Consider the following 19742-nt stretch of genomic DNA (forward strand, 5'->3'; position numbering starts at 1 on the left):
AGAGATCCTGTCAGCCCCCCATGCCCTCCACCCAGCAGCACTCACTTATCTAGGAGTAAATCCCCTGCCTACCAGCCCTGTAGAACATGAACATAAAGAGATCCTGTCAGCCCCCCATGCCCTCCACCCAGCAGCACTCACTTATCTAGGAGTAAATCCCCTGCCTACCAGCCCTGTAGACTGTGAACATAAAGAGATCCTGTCAGCCCCCCATGCCCTCCACCCAGCAGCACTCACTTATCTAAGTGTAAATCCCCTGCCTACCAGCCCTGTAGAACGTGAACATAAAGAGATCCTGTCAGCCCCCCATGTCCTCCACCCAGCAGCACTCACTTATCTAGGAGTAAATCCCCTGCCTACCAGCCCTGTAGAACATGAACATAAAGAGATCCTGTCAGCCCCCCATGCCCTCCACCCAGCAGCACTCACTTATCTAGGAGTAAATCCCCTGCCTACCAGCCCTGTAGACTGTGAACATAAAGAGATCCTGTCAGCCCCCCATGCCCTCCACCCAGCAGCACTCACTTATCTAGGAGTAAATCCCCTGCCTACCAGCCCTGTAGAACGTGAACATAAAGAGATCCTGTCAGCCCCCCATGCCCTCCACCCAGCAGCACTCACTTATCTAGGAGTAAATCCCCTGCCTACCAGCCCTGTAGAACATGAACATAAAGAGATCCTGTCAGCCCCCCATGTCCTCCACCCAGGAGCACTCACTTATCTAGGAGTAAATCCCCTGCCTACCAGCCCTGTAGAACGTGAACATAAAGAGATCCTGTCAGCCCCCCATGCTCTCCACCCAGCAGCACTCACTTATCTAGGAGTAAATCCCCTGCCTACCAGCCCTGTAGAACGTGAACATAAAGAGATCCTGTCAGCCCCCCATGTCCTCCACCCAGCAGCACTCACTTATCTAGGAGTAAATCCCCTGCCTACCAGCCCTGTAGAACATGAACATAAAGAGATCCTGTCAGCCCCCCATGCCCTCCACCCAGGAGCACTCACTTATCTAGGAGTAAATCCCCTGCCTACCAGCCCTGTAGAACGTGAACATAAAGAGATCCTGTCAGCCCCCCATGTCCTCCACCCAGCAGCACTCACTTATCTAGGAGTAAATCCCCTGCCTACCAGCCCTGTAGAACGTGAACATAAAGAGATCCTGTCAGCCCCCCATGTCCTCCACCCAGCAGCACCCACTTATCTAGGAGTAAATCCCCTGCCTACCAGCCCTGTAGAATGTGAACATAAAGAGATCCTGTCAGCCCCCCATGTCCTCCACCCAGCAGCACTCACTTATCTAGGAGTAAATCCCCTGCCTACCAGCCCTGTAGAACGTGAACATAAAGAGATCCTGTCAGCCCCCCATGCCCTCCACCCAGCAGCACTCACTTATCTAGGAGTAAATCCCCTGCCTACCAGCCCTGTAGAACGTGAACATAAAGAGATCCTGTCAGCCCCCCATGCCCTCCACCCAGCAGCACTCACTTATCTAGGAGTAAATCCCCTGCCTACCAGCCCTGTAGAACTTGAACATAAAGATCCTGTCACCCCCCCATGTCCTCCACCCAGCAGCACTCACTTATCTAGGAGTAAATCCCCTGCCTACCAGCCCTGTAGAACGTGAACATAAAGATCCTGTCAGCCCCCCATGCCCTCCACCCAGCAGCACTCACTTATCTAGGAGTAAATCCCCTGCCTACCAGCCCTGTAGAACGTGAACATAAAGAGATCCCGTCAGCCCCCCATGTCCTCCACCCAGCAGCACTCACTTATCTAGGAGTAAATCCCCTGCCTACCAGCCCTGTAGAACGTGAACATAAAGAGATCCCGTCAGCCCCCCATGGCCTCCACCCAGCAGCACTCACTTATCTAGGAGTAAATCCCCTGCCTACCAGCCCTGTAGAATGTGAACATAAAGAGATCCTGTCAGCCCCCCATGTCCTCCACCCAGGAGCACTCACTTATCTAGGAGTAAATCCCCTGCCTACCAGCCCTGTAGAATGTGAACATAAAGAGATCCCGTCAGCCCCCCATGTCCTCCACCCAGCAGCACTCACTTATCTAGGAGTAAATCCCCTGCCTACCAGCCCTGTAGAATGTGAACATAAAGAGATCCCGTCAGCCCCCCATGCCCTCCACCCAGGAGCACTCACTTATCTAGGAGTAAATCCCCTGCCTACCAGCCCTGTAGAATGTGAACATAAAGAGATCCTGTCAGCCCCCCATGTCCTCCACCCAGGAGCACTCACTTATCTAGGAGTAAATCCCCTGCCTACCAGCCCTGTAGAACGTGAACATAAAGAGATCCTGTCAGCCCCCCATGTCCTCCACCCAGCAGCACTCACTTATCTAGGAGTAAATCCCCTGCCTACCAGCCCTGTAGAAGGTGAACATAAAGATCCTGTCGGCCCCCCATGGCCTCCACCCAGCAGCACTCACTTATCTAGGAGTAAATCCCCTGCCTACCAGCCCTGTAGACTGTGAACATAAAGAGATCCTGTCAGCCCCCCATGCCCTCCACCCAGCAGCACTCACTTATCTAGGAGTAAATCCCCTGCCTACCAGCCCTGTAGAACATGAACATAAAGAGATCCTGTCAGCCCCCCATGTCCTCCACCCAGGAGCACTCACTTATCTAGGAGTAAATCCCCTGCCTACCAGCCCTGTAGAACATGAACATAAAGAGATCCCGTCAGCCCCCCATGCCCTCCACCCAGCAGCACTCACTTATCTAGGAGTAAATCCCCTGCCTACCAGCCCTGTAGAACGTGAACATAAAGAGATCCTGTCAGCCCCCCATGTCCTCCACCCAGCAGCACTCACTTATCTAGGAGTAAATCCCCTGCCTACCAGCCCTGTAGAAGGTGAACATAAAGATCCTGTCGGCCCCCCATGGCCTCCACCCAGCAGCACTCACTTATCTAGGAGTAAATCCCCTGCCTACCAGCCCTGTAGAACGTTTTTCTATAAAAAATGAGGTTAAAAGTCAGCCCTCCTTCCATGTTATCACGGCCCTGTGGGAGTGATAACATAATTTGCAGGGGCTTTCGTCATCATCGCCAGCTCCTGCACATCCCGCGCACGTGCTCCACACATTTCGGCAGCGTCACTGCCCCTCAGCAGCTGGGTGTACGCTTCCTGGCCTCAGACATGCACTGCGCATGACTGGAAGCCATCTTCTGAAGTGACCAGCATGTGCACAGCACCTTTGAAGGTGGAGAACTGTGCACCCAGGTCATGGCCGGAAGCTCAGAGGACGGCTCCCGGTCCTGCGCCTCTGATGCCAGGAAGCATCTGTGGATCTCGATGCCATCATAGAGCGCAATGCCCGGACAGGCCGCGGGTTTCCAATCATCACTATCACGCTGTCTGTGCATTGTAGCCTGTGATCGGACCATGATCCACAGACGTCTGCAGGAGCCGTAAAGCCTCTCACTTGTTTGCATCTGGATCAGTATTTCGCATTAGTATTTGCGGGGCACAAGCAGGAGCGGCTCCAAAATTACAGTATTTCTTTAGGTGTCTAAGAAAACATTTATTTAATAGTCACTGAATTTTTTTTGTGTTTTCACAGTATTTTACAGTTTTTCTGTTGATTAATGGACTGGTGGGAGCAGCACAGGCGAGCTTTAAAATAACTGCCCCCACAATCATTGCTGACCTGTGTGTGGGGGACCGGCGCAGCCGCGCGCTCTCCTGTTATCACGTAGCATTATTTATTGGCAGGTGAGTATGGACCTATTTATTGGTTAAAGTCATTCCGACAAGGCGGATTTGTTGTGGACTATTTTCGGCCCAGATTGCGCTCCGCAGATGCATCATGTACAAGACATATGGATGGCATCTTACAAAACCCTCCGCAAGTAATGAGGAATCATTAATCAGGAAGGAGGAGCCGGAGAAAGACACTCACACATGTATATGTTTATATGTGTGCAGAAATGATGACAACTTTGTTTTTGTTTATTACAGTGGCCTTGGTTACATCATTGGCTGTAAAGTGACAAGTGCGGCCTCTGGAGACTGGCGTTGGGCCTTTCGGGTAAGTAATAGGTCTGAGGGATCTTGTGGACACAAACTGTGAATCTTAAATATAATTTCTATATAGTTTTAAAGGGATTCTGCCAGTAGGTTTTTATAATTTAATCTGAGAGCAGGGATCCTGTAGGGGCAGAGAACCTGATTCCTGTGATGTGTCACTTACTGCTCCTTGTAGTTTAGAAAAAATATCACTGTTTTATCAGCAGGAAATTATGAGGTTACTAGTTGTCTCATGCCATGTAGCCCTCCTGCTCTGTGTAACCCCTTTCACACCACTGATTGGTAGCTTTCTGCCTACGTACAGTATACAGAGAAAAAGCTGCCAATCAGTGATGTGGGCGGGGTTACACAGGGCTCAGCATTCAGTGCTCTGCAAGATCTGCAGCAGAAAAAACAGGGATTTTATCAAAATTGCACCAAGCAGACCAGCAAGTGACACATTGCTGGATTAGAGGTCTCTGTCCCTACATCATGCTGCGCCCATACCTGCAGCAAACACCTGGTGATAGAATCCCTTTAATAGAACCAGTGCCACAACAGTCTGTGGTCACATCTTTTTTCTGATGACACCTCGGTATATGTAATATGTGGTCTCCTTCTTCATCTACACAGATCTCCCCTGCTCTGGGCATGATAGGAGTCCTGCTCATGTTTGTGTTTGTAAAAGAACCGACCAGAGGAGCAACAGGAGGAAATAACAGCAAACCGTCGAGCTCCAAAGCATGGACTTCAGATGTGAAACAACTCCGTAAAAAGTAGGTGTTTTCTGTGCACTGATTGATGTCACTGATCCACCCCGTGACTTCTGCGTTATTTACATGCTTTTCCCTTTTCACTTTCTGCAGCTGGAGTTTTCTGTTTTGCACACTTGGGATGATGGCTGTAAAGTTTGCATCCGGTGCCATCGGCTTCCACGCTCTCACTTTCCTGAAGCGCGCCTGGGACATCACACCATGTCAGACTGAAGACTGCGACTCTCAGGACAGGTACAAGTTCATCAAACTTTGATTTGACAATCACTGGTGGGAATTTAATATTCCCTTTGCCCCAGTTTTCTATTTCAAAAATATTTTTATTTCAAATGATTAGTATATCAAATTATTTATATATCATTCATTCAAGCTCCTTGACTAATCTTGTTACCACTTTTCTTTGCAGTCTGATTTTTGGTGGAATTACATTCATCGCTGGCATCTGTGGAGTTGTCTCAGGAGTGGAGATAGCCAAAATATACAAGAAGTGCAACCCTCGTGCCGACCCGTTAGTGTGTGCGTCTGGCATGCTCATCTCCGCCATTTTCCTATTCTTGGCTATATTTCTGGGAAACATCAGTCTGGTGGCCACTTATGTAAGTACCTGATGTGTAGATTGTGTTCATTCCCTTACTGGGTCTCGGAAATAGGACGGATGTAATGAGCAGTAGAAATCATAGACTATGGCGGGTGCACTGTATGAATGTATGGAAGCTGGGGTGCATGAATGGATTAAAAAGACAAAACCTATAGTGGATAGGAAAGTGTGTAAAGGTACCGTCACACTGAACAACTTAACAACGATATTGCTAGCGATCCGTGACGTTGCAGCGTCCTGCGATATCGTTGTGTTTGACACGCAGCAGCGATCTGGATCCTGCTGTGACATCGTTGGTCGGATCAGAAAGTCCAGAACTTTATTTCGTCGCTGGATCTCCCGCAGAAATCGCTGAATCGGCGTGTGTGACACCGATTCAGCGATGTCTTCACTGGTAACCAGGGTAAACATCGGGTTACTAAGCGCAGGGCCGCGCTTAGTAACCCGATGTTTACCCTGGTTACCAGTGTAAATGTAAAAAAAAAAAAAAAACACTACATACTTACATTCCAGTGGCTGTCGCGTCCCCCGGCGTCAGCTTCCCTGCACTGTGTCAGCGCCGGCTGGCCGTAAAGCAGAGCACAGCGGTGACGTCACCGCTCTGCTTTACGGCTGGCGCTTACACAGTGCAGGGAAGCAGAATGCCGGGGGACGCGACAGACACCGGAATGTAAGTATGTAGTGTTTGTTTTTTTTTACACTGGTAACCAGGGTAAACATCGGGTTACTAAGCGCGGCCCTGCGCTTAGTAACCCGATGTTTACCCTGGTTACCCGGGGACTTCGGCATCGTTGGTCGCTGGAGAGCTGTCTGTGTGACAGCTCTCCAGCGACCACACAGCGACGCTGCAGTGATCGGCATCGTTGTCTAGATCGCTGCAGCGTCGCTAAATGTGACGGTACCTTAAGAATTAAGTCTACATGTGTATTGTTCTTTATCTCTGCAGGTGTGTTTATTCATCGGAATCTTATGTCTGAATCTGAACTGCTCCGTTTCGGCTGATATTCGCCTGGTGAGTGGAGAAAAGCGCTAAACTTAGCACAACTAAAATTATATTATGCAGTCAGCCTGTATGTTCTGTTTCACCCACCGATGCTCCTTAACCCCTTAGTGACAGGGCCAAATTTTGAAATCTGACCAGTGTCACTTTATGTGGTAATAACTCTGGAACGCTTCAACATATCCCAGCGATTTTGAGATTGTTTTTTCATGGCACATTATTATTTTTTTTTTAAAACATCATTTTTATTGGTTGTTTTTTTTTTTTTTTAAACAAATAAGTACAATACATATTGCAAATGTTGCTTTAAATTATTACATAGAAATAAAACAAACATTAATCTTTGTAACACAAATAGTATTAACATATCCCCTAATGTCCACATCTAACCAGCTTCAATGATTGGAATCCGACAATCAAATCCAGAACATACACCAACTGATGCATTTATCATGTGACAAATTTTAATTTATCCAAACTACCACTTAAATCTTCTAACAAATACCAATCTGAATTAACAAAGGACCTCATTATCTCTTGAATTTCCCCTGTCGACAATAAGGATTCTATGAACACTCTCCATTTTTAAAAAAATCTTTTCGTCATCTTATCTTTATCCCTTTCTGCTTCTCTTTTTTCTAAATATAGGACAGCCATTAGTCCTGCTTTAATCTCTTTTATCCCTGGGAGTGTACTAGCCAACCAATATTGCAAAATTAAACGTTTTGTCACCAAAGCAATAGTATGGAACAGATCATGTAACTGACCCCCTTTTGTTTTGCCTGTCGTATAATGAAACAGCCAGCACATCGGGCTAGAATCCACCCAGATCCCACACATCTGTAGATACATATCTTGAACCATTGTCCATAACTCTTGTGTCTTAGGACACGACCACATGCCATGCTCCATATCTGTTCTTGATGGGCCACATTTGGGGCAACTCATCTGCCTATCAGGGTTCTGTGGAGTTGGCGGTATATTGGCACATTATTATTTATGACATTGGTAAATTTAGGTTGATATGTTTTGTGTTTATTTAAAAAAAAATATCAGAAAATTGACAAAAACGTAAAAAAAAATTGATTGCAATTTTCAAACTTTGAATGATTATCCCTTTAACCCCTTCATGACCAGGGGATTTTTCGTTTTTCCGTGTTCGTTTTTCGCTCCCCTCCTTCCCAGAGCCATAACTTTTTTATTTTTCCGTCAATTTGGCCATGTGAGGGCTTATTTTTTGCGGGACGAGTTGTATTTTTGAACGACATCATTGGTTTTAGCATGTCGTGTACTAGAAAACGGGAAAAAAATTCCAAGTGCGGTGAAATTGCAAAAAAAGTGCAATCCCACATTGGTTTTTTGTTTGGCTTTTTTGCTAGGTTCACTAAATGCTAAAAATGACCTGCCATTATGATTCTCCAGGTCATTACGAGTTCATAGACACCAAACATGACTAGGTTATTTTTTATCTAAGTGGTGAAAAAAAATTCCAAACTTTGCTAAAAAAAAAAAAAAAAAAAATTGCGCCATTTTCCGATACTCGTAGCGTCTCCATTTTTCGTGATCTGGGGTCGGTTGAGGGCTTATTTTTTGCGTGCCGAGATGACGTTTTTAATGATAGCATTTCGGTGCAGATACGTTCTTTTGATCGCCCGTTATTGCATTTTAATGCAATGTCGCGGCGACCAAAAAAACGTAATTCTGGTGTTTCGAGTTTTTTTCCCGCTACGCTGTTTAGCGATCAGGTTAATACTTTTTTTTATTTGATAGATCGGGCAATTCTGAGCGCGGCGATACCAAATATGCGTAGATTTGATATTTTTTTTATTGATTTATTTTGATTGGGGCGAAAGGGGGGTGATTTAAACTTTTATGTTTTTTTTATTTTTTTCACATTTTTTTAAACTTTTTTTTTTAACTTTTGCCATGCTTCAATAGCCTCCATGAGAGGCTAGAAGCAGGCACAAGCCGATCGGCTCTGCTACATAGCAGCGATCTGCTGATCGCTGCTATGTAGCAGAATTGCACGTGTGCTGTGAGCGCCGACCACAGGGTGGCGCTCACAGCGACGGGCAATCAGTAACCATAGAGGTCTCAAGGACCTCTATGGCTACAATGGAGACGCATCGCCGACCCCCGGACATGTGACGGGGGTCGGCGATGACGTCATTTCCGGCCGCCCGGCCGGAAGCGGTAGTTAAATGCCGCTGTCTGCGTTTGACAGCGGCATTTAACTAGTTAATAGGTGCGGGCAGATCGCGATTCTGCCCGCGCCTATTACGGGCACATGCCAGCTGTTCAAAACAGCTGACATGTCCCGGCTTTGGTGCGGGCTCACCGCGGAGCCCTGCATCAAAGCAGGGGAGCCGGCATCGGACGGTATAGTACGTCCGATGCCGGTAAAGGGTTAATCCAGATAGTGATATCACAGAAAAACATTAATAAATAACATTTCCCACATGTCTGCTTCACATCAGCATCATTTGCAAAATGTTCTTTTATTTTGTTAGCATTTCAGGAGGTTTAAAAGTGTAGCAGTAATTTTTCATTTTTTTCAAGGAAATTTACAAAATGTATTTTTTAAGGACCTATCCAGGTTTGAAGTGACTTTGGGGGGTCCTATATATTGGAAAACCGTCAAAAGTGATGCCATTTAAAAAACAGTACCACCTGACATATTGAAAATTGCTGACAGGTAGTTTATTAACCCTTCAGGTAATTTTCAGGAATTAATGCAAAGAGGCATAACAGAACAGAAAAGTGTATTTTTACCCATAAATGTGGCCACTGTAGCCGGCAGACTCTAAGGCCGCTATTTGGCCGTGAATTGCCATGGCAAACATCAGGACCACACAATCATGATCTGGGTGCCGATGAGGTTAAATAGGAAGACCCCATAGTCTGTTAACCATTTATATGACGTAGTCCATTTTGACAGCAGCATCTAAGGGGTTAAACAGATATGGATGGTGCCAACACGGATTGTGGCTGATGCAGCAAGTTGTCAGCTATAGTGTACAGCCGACAGCTACTGGATTGTCACCTGTATGGGGATGCTATCTCTGGTCAGTAAAAAGATGCATTGGTGGTCATTAAGGGGTTAATCCTGGCTGTATCCAAGCGTTTGTTGGATAATTCCCAACTAAACTCCAAAATAGACTTAGCGCAAGAAGATTAAAAACTTCTTTAATAAAATCTCCATCCACAACCCGTTTCTGGGCTTCTTTTCCAATCCTGGCTGACTGTGCTCTTTCCTTCTGTTTCACGTATATGTTCACTTTGCCAATGTTCTCTTAACTTGCCGCGTCCAGTGACTTCATTCTGCTCACTCAGAATATTCTCTTGTTTCAGTATGTGGTGTCTCCTGCAAGCCGATCAACAGCACAGGCCATATTTATGATAGTGTCCGACCTGCTGGGGAAAGCCGGAAGCGCCTATATCATCGGGCTGGTAAGTGTTACATATTTTCACATCACTTTAAGGCTGCATTCACACATCTTTTTCCATTTGTACATCCTAGAAAAATAGAATGTCAAAGTTGGAAGGGACCTCCAGGGTCATCGTGTCCAACATCCTGCTCAATGCAGGATTCACTAAACCATCCCAGACAGATGTCTGTCAAGTCTCTGAAGACTTCAATGAAGGAGAACTCACCACCTCTCTTGGCTGCCTGTTCCACTCATTGATTACCCTCATTGTCAAAAACTTTTATCTTTTCTTTTTTCTAATATCTAATCTGTATCTTCTCCCTTTCAGTTTCACTCCATTGTTTCTCGTGTTTCCATGTGCAAATGAGAATAAGGATGATCCCTCTACACTATGACAGCCCTTCAGATATTTGTAGACAGCTATTAAGTCTCCTCTTAGCCTTTTTTTTTTTGCAAGATAAACATTCCCAGATCCTTTAATCGTTCCTCGTAGGACATACTTTGCAGTCCACTCACCATCCTGGTAGCTCTTCTCTGACCTTGCTCCAGTTTTTCAATGTCTTTTGTAAAATGTGTTGCCCAGAACTGGATACAGTATTCCATATGAAGTATGACCAAAGAGGAGTAGAGAGGAATAATTTTGTCACGTGATCTAGACTCTTTTCTGCTTTTCTTAATACATCCTAGAAATGGGTTTGCCTTTTTTGCTGCTGCATCACACTGTTGACTCATGTGTAGTCTGTGATCTATTAGCATACCTCAAGATAAGTGAAAGCAGTCAGAGGGGAGCGCAGAGGAATTGACCCAGGGAAGGGGAGATGAAAGGGAGTTGTCGAGCACCACTGCAGCTCCAGCTGAATACCTCCAAAGGAGGATAAGAATGTGTGTCAAACAGAAATCAGTCCCAGGAGCGCTGAAGGAAACTCAGACAACATATGTCGTTTGCCACAACGCGTTTCAACAGTAAACACCGTCGACATATGTTGTCTGAGTTTCCTTCAGCGCTCCTGGGACTGATTTCTGTTTGACACACTATTAGCATACCGGTCTTTTTCAAACATGCTGTTGCTTGTTCTATTCCTCCCATTCTGTAAATGGAATTTTAGTTTTTCTTGCCTACATGTAGAATCTTGCATTTCTTCATATTAAAAATAATTCTATTAGTCGCTGCCCATTATTCAAGTTTATCTAGATCCTTCTGAATCCTTTCTCTGTCTTTTCTAGAGTTAGCTAGTGTTAGCTATTCCTCAGAGGTTTTATTTGTCTACAAATTTGATCAGTTTACCTTCAGTTTTCTTATCTAGATCATTTATAAAAATGTTGCACAGCACTGGGGTGAGGAAAGAGCCTTTTGGTACCCCATTTGAAACACTCTTCCAATTGGATGTGCAGCCATTTATTACCACTCTTTGAGTACGATCACTGAGCCAGTTATAAATCCACCTAACCGTAGCCTTGTCAATCCCATACTCGGTCATTTTTTCAATAATGATTGTATGAGATACTTTATCAAATGCTTTGTTGAAGTCAAGATATACTATATCTACCACATTTCCCTGATCCACCCAGTGATTCCATCATAGAAGGAAATTAGATTAGTGTGACATGACATGTTTGCTACAAATCCATGCTGGCTCTTGTTAGTTACTGTATTCTTATCAAAGTACTTAAATACATGCTGATTAATAATTTGTTCAAAGATCTTTCCTGGTATAGAAGTAAGGCTCACTGGCCTGTAATTTCCTTGTTCAATCGTCTTTCCTTTTTTGAAGATAGGGACATTTGCCCTTCTCTAATCTTATGGGACATCTCCTGTTCTTTCAGGATTTTGGCTAGTGGCTCTGCAATTTTTTCTGCTATAACTTTCAGTATCCTAGGATGTAATTCATCTGGACCAGAAAGTTTAAATTCATGTAAATTGGCTAAGTGTTCCCTCACCATATCTCTGTTTATGGATAGTGTGAATTTATTTATTCCTTTGATAGAACACCAATGATCACTTGATGTTACATTTGCTCTCTTAGAGAACACAGGTGTAAAATATAAATTTAAAAGTTCGGCCTTCTCTACATCAATTTTGACCACTTGACTCTTTTCATCCTGTAAAAATCCTATAGCATCTTTGACTTTTCTTTTGCTTTTGACATACCCCCCAAATCCTTTTTTACTGCTTTTGTTCTCCCTTGCAAGCTTCTATTTATTACTGGCTTTAGTTGTTCTAACGATTGCCCTGCATTCCCTCTTTCCATTTGATATATATTTATTTTTTCCTTTTTGGCAAGTGTTTAAGTTCTGTGTTCATCCATCCTGGTCTCTTTAAAAACTTCCAATTCTTCCTTCTTTTGGGAATTGATACTGATTGTGCAGTGAGAATTTAATTTAGCAAAATCTCCAATCCTTCTTGGACATTTCTATCCTTTAGCACATCGAGTCATTAAACGTTTCCTACCCTATATCTGAGTCTTTTATTATCTGCCTTTCTGAAGTCCAAGATAAGATTTGTTGCAAAGTTGCTAATTTTCACTTGTACTATTTGATTTTTTTTTTCCATAAAAATTAAAATGACAGTAACTCTTTCATGGCCAAATCTGATCCGCAAAACAGATGAGAATAGGGCATGCTCTGAGTCTCACTGACCAGAGACACAGGGAGTTTTTAAAACACATGTTTGTACGGATGAAGAAAAAGACGGACAACACACAGACATGTACAGGGGATGTGGCTATAGCCGTATCCTGAGGTCTGACTGGTACAGTACCTTATGTAATGCTGTGTTTTTGTGGTGGTCCCCATGTCTACACAAAGTATTCTAACAGATATATACAGATGTAGCAGCGTTAAAAGAACTAGCCTTAAAAGGGTTCACCAGGACTATTTTTTTTATTTACTATGGGCCTAAGAACAAGCTGGCAGGTAGTTACTAAATACCTGCCTGTAGTGCCCGGCATGCACTGATCTCTGCCGACGCAGAGTGCTCTTACCTCCGATTCAGTGGCTTCTGCTGATGTCACGTTGACAGAGCAGCATCTTCTCTTCCACTCTGCTCTGTTGATGCAGAGTGGTTGCTAACGTCATGGTGATTAACAGCCGGCTCCACGCTGTCCATCAGCATGGCCTCAGCACTCACGCCCTGTTAACAGAGCAGTCCGGAAGAAGATGAGCTGCTCTGTTGATGAGCAGCTGAATCAGTGGCAGGAGCGGTTTGTGATGTCTCTGTGCCTGCGCCGGGTAGAACAAGCAGGTAACTGCCTGTCGTAGCAACTACCTCAAAGTGCCTGTTAGTTTTTAGGCTCATATTAAAAAAAAACAATTCCTAAATAACCACTTTAAGCAATTAGATAATTTATTAGGTGGTCATATTTAGGAAAATTAACAATTGCTCTTTGGAACGTTGTGTCCTGCGAATGAATGTTCATGGCTTAATGATCACTTATTCTGCGAATTCTGCCTCTGCAGACAGCGGACATTCAGGACATACAAGCAGTATCCATACACATACATTACCCAGCAGGACTATACATGGAAGCTATGCACCAGGAAACTATTCTTATCTTGTGTGCACGGCAGAAGAACTCCAAAGACAAGATGGCCTGGAGTGATGTCATAGATCATCTGCTGAAGGAGGATGTCACATCAGTCCTGTCTCTAGACAATGTGTAGTGCTGGGGCTGCGGAAACTGGAACCAGTGCTGATCATGGTTTGGTGGATGGAGCTCCTCCACTATCTGCAGTGAGGCACCTTCTCATTCTATGATCACCCGATTCCATTGTTATCCATTGACTGCTGTCAGTGTAAACGTGTCCAGTCAATTATGTTTTTTTCTACTTTCATTAACCACACATAACTATTTATTTCATCATATCTTCAGATATCCGACCACATCAAACTTCAAAATCCAGACTCGGATCTATGGAAGTTCTGCAGTTTGCAGTACGCCCTCATGGTTTGTCCCTTTGTCGTGGCTATCGGAGGAGGATTCTTTTTTGCATGTGCCCACTTTATTGAAGAAGATCGTAAGAAAGCAGAGACAGAGTCCGAAGGTACGTGCACAAATATGTTCATTATCCACTCATATCTCCTGCAGAATTTGGATTAGCATTAGCTCCATAATGAGTAACTGTAATACCCAGCATCTGTATAATACATCTATCTCCGTAACAAAGCACCATAACATAAGATTAACAAAGCTCCATAACTAAATATGCATATGTTTTAACCTGATATAAATTCTGCTCTTCTTCTGAATCCGGCGTTGTCTGTCTTTTGTTCTCGTATCTCCCCATTCCTGATATATGTCTCCCTGTATATTTATCAAGCATTTTAGCCAACTAGATTTGATCATCAAGATATTTCTCAAAAAGAGAAAAGTTTAGAGGGTCACGTCCACTTGAAAAAAAAATAGATTTATATAAAGGGAGAATTGAAAACCCCAGGAATAAAGGACGAGCAACGATAGTTTCAGGACAATGATGGCATTTAGAACAGTTGGAAAAGAGAATTAAATGTCCGGTCATCTTGTTCAATTGTGTTTATTTAACTTTTCCAAATTTTCCAACAACAATAATGTTAGCAAGGAGTATAAATTGGGGAGGGATTAAAAGGGAAGAATGGGATAACAATGCGAAGTTACAGGAAAGAAAGTAAAGTCAATGTTGCTCATTATTATTAGGAATAAACCGACTATTATAATGTTGCATTTTGTACATAATATTTCTAAACATTTAATTTGGTACATATCTGGTACATTTTGGTTATACACATCCTTTAGTTTTTCAGTTGTGGGTTTAGCTTGCGCTAAAACAAAAACACTTACATGATGACATTCATCCAACTAAATATGTTTAAAAAAAAAAACATTTTTACCTAAACACAAAGTTGAACTCATATATTGTGCGTTGATGCCCCTTCCATTACTTCTGATATTGATAGTGGAATTATTTGCATCCATTTTGCTGCAATGAAATGTTTAATCACCGAAAAGATGTAACAAGAGATATGTTGAAATTTGGGTGGGATTTTTTCTCCATCTTGTCATAATACTGCTATTTATTGAGTAATATTGGGTTTAGAAATTCATAGGAGTAAGTTCGAAGTTTCTTTCCACAATTCCTTTAATGAGGGACAATTCCAAAATATGTGTAAAATGTCCCCGTTTCCCACAGCCTCTCCAGCACAGAGGAGATTGGGAAGGAAATACTCTGTGGAGTTGCATTGGAGTAAAGTACGACCGTAACATAATGTCACAGTGTGTCTCATGGAGAGAAGCGAACGTAGCGGTAGAATACATTGGGTTTAATGCTTTACTGTATATAGAGATAATCCTTCTGCATTATTTTCTATAAAATCATTTTTTAATCCTATTTCTATTGTTTCTTTATAGATTGTGTCTTGCAGGAGGTAATAGTTACACCTCCATAAATTAGAATTGTTTAAGGCTGGACCTGAGGAATACTTAAAGGTAAGATAAGATAGGAATGGTCAGACTATGTCTTTTGACCAATAGTCATTTTTTACATTTTTGATAAGGAGAATATATTTGTGAGAACCAAATCGATTCTAGACAGAGTTTTATGTCTGTCGGAGAAGTGTGTGAACTGCCTTGAAGAGACACCAAAATACATCATATAGTTCCTATTTATTTAGCCAATAGTCTAATATTTGGGATAGTTATCCTGTCTGAGCAGTCGAGTCTAAGTAACCATTTGGATCAATGTTAAAAAAAAACAAAAAGTAACAAGTCTCCCTTCTGGAGTTTGTTGACAGCCATCTCTATATGAATGGGGGTATAGTCCAAACCCAAGAATAAGCAAATATCAATTATCTTAAATATTTTCTCACAAGGCGATAATTCAGTAACCAGGAACACATTATGTTCCACTTATATATGATATCCAGTTGTTCCATCTTCAGTCATAATCAGTCATATTTATTATTTCTGCAGATCACTATTCCCAGAGAAAGGCCTGAGTGTGACCGTCAATGAATATGGAATACAGCCGGATGTGATGACTATTCTACAAGAATGTCAGAAAAACATGTCAGAAAAAAAGAGACAGATTCCGGGCTCGGTCTCTGCTCTCACTTATGGACATTTCACTTACTGGACTTTCCGCAGTCAGACGTACTCACGGAATGATGTGAGTTTCCTACTGCAAAAAAAGAGACAGATTCCGGGCTCGGTCTCTGTTCTCACTTATAGACATTTCACTTACTGGACTTTCCGCAGTCAGACGTACTCACGGAATGATATGAGTTTCCTACTGCAAAAAAAGAGACAGATTCCGGGCTCGGTCTCTGTTCTCACTTATAGACATTTCACTTACTGGACTTTCCGCAGTCAGACGTACTCACGGAATAATGTGAGTTTCCTACTGCAAAAAAAGAGGCAGATTCCAGGCTCGGTCTCTGTTCTCACTTATGGACATTTCACTTACTGGACTTTCCGCAGTCAGACGCACTCACGGAATAATGTGAGTTTTCTACTGCAAAAAAAGAGACAGATTCCGGGCTCAGTCTCTGTTCTCACTTATGGACATTTCACTTACTGGACTTTCCGCAGTCAGACGTACTCACGGAATAATGTGAGTTTCCTACTGCAAAAAAAGAGGCAGATTCCGGGCTCGGTCTCTGTTCTCACTTAAGGACATTTCACTTACTAGACTTTCCGCAGTCAGACGTACTCACGGAATAATGTGAGTTTCCTACTGCAAAAAAAGAGACAGATTCCGGGCTCGGTCTCTGTTCTCACTTATGGACATTTCACTTACTGGACTTTCCGCAGTCAGACATACTCACGGAATAATGTGAGTTTCCTGCTGCAAAAAAAGAGGCAGATTCCGGGCTCGGTCTCTGTTCTCACTTATGGACATTTCACTTACTGGACTTTCCGCAGTCAGACATGCTCACGGAATAATGTGAGTTTCCTGCTGCCAAAAAAGAGACAGATTCCGGGCTCGGTCTCTGTTCTCACTAATCGACATGTCAGACATACTCACGGAATAATGTGAGTTTCCTGATGCATGAAGAGGCAAATTCCGGGCTCGGTCTCTGTTCTCGATATTTACCATAAATTTCATGCTGAGAAGTGACTTCTGTATCAAGTTATGTCTTCGTCATAAGGCCTATCATAATTAGGGCCACACTGAAGACTATTGGGCAACACCGTGGCTCAGTGGTTAGCACTCTTGCTTTGCAGCGCTAGGGTCCAAACCCAACCAGAGAAAACAACTGCAAGGAGTTTGTATGTTCTCCCTGTGTTCGCGTGGGTTTCCTCCGGGTTCTCCGGTTTCCTCCCACACTCAGAATACATACTGATAGGAAATTGATAAATAAACAATTGAATATTATTCCAACTATTATTGAGAATTCTTATCTTTGACACCTTGAATGAAGTTAATAGTCAGTATGATGACACAGCCGTCTACATGAGCCTCTGTGTGGATCTTCACAGTGCTCAATAGATTCAAGTGGTGGTCAACCCAACAAATCATTGGAGCCTCATATATGGTCCATGATTCCACCCCAGGTCCACACATTACATTCCATGTCCTGAGCCCACATATGTGGTCAGTCCTTCATTATGGTAAATGGAAAATACATACAGAAAAAAACAATGAAAGGTCTAACATCTTAATGCCCTATGACATATATACTATTACTTCATGGGCACGTGGGATTTAACATGAACTCTGCTGTTATTATGGCAATAGGGCTGTGCAGGCAGAGCAGCTGAGCCCGTACTTCAAGGAGTATCAGCCCGTCACTGCCGAGCTCAGTGCTGGCAGCGATCCCGACTGTTTTAGATGCAGCGATCAATAGAGACCGCCACATCTAGATGGTGGACAGAGGGAGAGGGAAGGTGTTCCCTCTGTACCTTCATTAGTACCCTCTTGCAATCACGGTGTGCTGATGGCTATCATGACAAGCTGAGACCTAACAACAGCCTCTGGCTCTACCAATAATGGAAGTCTATTAGACCCTGCTATCATGTACACAATTAACATGGAGTATAAAGTCCCTAGTATAATTCAAAAGAACATCTTTATTAAACATACAAAGGTATATATAGAGATACAAGAACATGTAGTAATGCAAAGTCATTATTGAAGCAAGGGTCGGGTAGGAAAGAGTGAATGTCACATGTGGTAAAGGGGCGGAAAGAGCAGCAGCAGATAGTATATATCAATATAAGGCGCTAGTGGTTCAGTGCCTTACATAGAACAATGTAATGAGTATGCAAAAGGGTTTATGGCATTGTATCTACTCTTTTAATAGAGTCCTAGCTGTCAATCTTAAGGATATATAATAAACTGTGTGCAGAATTATTAGGCAAGTTGTATTTTAGAGGATTATTTTTATTATTGATCAACAACTGTGTTCTCAATCAACCCAAAAGACTCATAAATATCAAAGCTTAATATTTTTGGAAGTTGGAGTGTTTTTTTTTTAGATTTGGCTATCTTAGGAGGATATCTGTTTGTGCAGGTAACTATTACTGTGCAGAATTATTAGGCAACTTAATAAAAACCAAATATATTCCCATCTCACTTGTTTGTTTTCACCAGGTAAACCAATATAATTGCACAAAATATAGGAATAAACATTTCTGATATGTAAAAATGGAAAAATAACAAAATATAAAACACGGTATCACCACGTCCATAGCGACCTGATATATAAAATCACTGTGCTTGTTTATCCTGCTCGATTAATTTTGTAAAAATAGACTCCTAGAATAGCTGTTTTTCTCACCTTGCCTCAAAACAATTGAATAAGAAGTGATCAAATAGACGCATGAATGCAAAAATTATGCCAAGAAAAACTACAGTTCATCCTAGAAAAAAAGGGTCACATCGCTCCATTGACAAAAACAAGTTATGGCTCATACAAAATAGTGACTAGAGATGAGAGAACCTTCCAAAGTTCGGTTAGGTTCAGTTCGACAAACATACCCGAAACCCATTAACCCCTTAACGTCCAATGACGGACATAGCCCTTCATGGCCGGGTTTCAGTTCCTGCACCAGGACTGGCTATGTCCATCATGCACTTATACTGTCACTGTGTGTAAATGCGCAGTGACAGTTCTGTGCCGACAGCACAGACAGCAGATAGACACGAGAAGAGGTGCACGGACCCATGCTGTTGGTCCCCGCACCCAGATCACTATGAGCGGTCAGTCAATCTGTTCGCAAATCTCGTGTATGGTGTAAAATTCTTGGGGTACTCCTCTTCCAAGTGGCCTTATACAATTAATTTGTGCTGTACCGATAAACTAGGAACCAAGGATCTTACCTTTAGTTCCAGGAAAATGTAATAAAACATTTGATATTTGGAGACCAAGGGAGGGTGGGGGGAGAATTATCTAGCGAGGCCGGCAGAATAACCCCCGGTCAGCATTTTTCCTCACAAGTTCCACCGACAACCCAAAAAGGCCAATCCCAAAAGAGATGCAGGGTGTGTTACAAAGATGGAGTTAGGAGGGAAACCAGTTACCGATGTGACACATGTCCTGATAAACCCGGCCTCTGCACTAGGGAATGTTTCTGTCGCTGCCATACATCCCTAGAATATATGGATATATTTTTTGTTGTTACCTTTGCCACCTTCTGCCATTTTCTCTCAGTTCACTTTTTATTTCTTCATCGCCCATTAATAAATTGTAATAAAAAAAAATGAAGAAGTTAATGCTCACTCTACCCCTAGAATACCGTGAGGGGAATTTGCTGAAATAGCATTCATGTTTCCCCTGCAAATTTGACTATGCCGCGCCGTGTAAAGCAGCCATTCTGAAGCTTTCTACTGTTTGCTGTTATAGACATGGTGGCTTTTCATGGAGGATTCCTAGTACACGAGCTTTTCCTGGTCTATAAAGAATGAGATTTTATATTGTTTTATTCAGGTATTATAAAACCCGTTATACC

The 19742-nt window shown here is 43.0% G+C and overlaps 1 protein-coding gene across 1 annotated transcript; it reads left to right on the forward strand.

The window, feature by feature from the left end:
- The first annotated feature begins 3198 nt into the window (after positions 1 to 3198).
- Positions 3199 to 18371, forward strand: LOC138649066 (protein spinster homolog 1-like). The gene is made up of 10 exons (XM_069739166.1): positions 3199 to 3726; positions 3973 to 4042; positions 4654 to 4796; positions 4887 to 5027; positions 5200 to 5389; positions 6338 to 6403; positions 9743 to 9841; positions 13689 to 13860; positions 15201 to 15278; positions 15762 to 18371. Exons 3-9 carry the CDS (start codon positions 4672 to 4674, stop codon positions 15236 to 15238), a joined length of 831 nt encoding a protein of 276 aa, XP_069595267.1. The 5' UTR covers positions 3199 to 3726; positions 3973 to 4042; positions 4654 to 4671; the 3' UTR covers positions 15239 to 15278; positions 15762 to 18371.
- The last annotated feature ends 1371 nt before the right edge of the window (positions 18372 to 19742 follow it).

This window comes from Ranitomeya imitator, chromosome 9 (genome assembly GCF_032444005.1).
Source record: "Ranitomeya imitator isolate aRanImi1 chromosome 9, aRanImi1.pri, whole genome shotgun sequence".
Lineage (NCBI taxonomy): Eukaryota > Metazoa > Chordata > Amphibia > Anura > Dendrobatidae > Ranitomeya > Ranitomeya imitator.

Bases quoted from the DNA above. Each gene is read 5' to 3' on its own strand.
- LOC138649066 (XM_069739166.1), top strand. From the start codon at position 4,672: ATGATAGGAGTCCTGCTCATGTTTGTGTTTGTAAAAGAACCGACCAGA. The intron at 4,797-4,886 runs GTAGGTGTTTTC...CACTTTCTGCAG, and splicing joins GTGAAACAACTCCGTAAAAA to CTGGAGTTTTCTGTTTTGCA. The intron at 9,842-13,688 runs GTAAGTGTTACA...TCATATCTTCAG, and splicing joins GCGCCTATATCATCGGGCTG to ATATCCGACCACATCAAACT.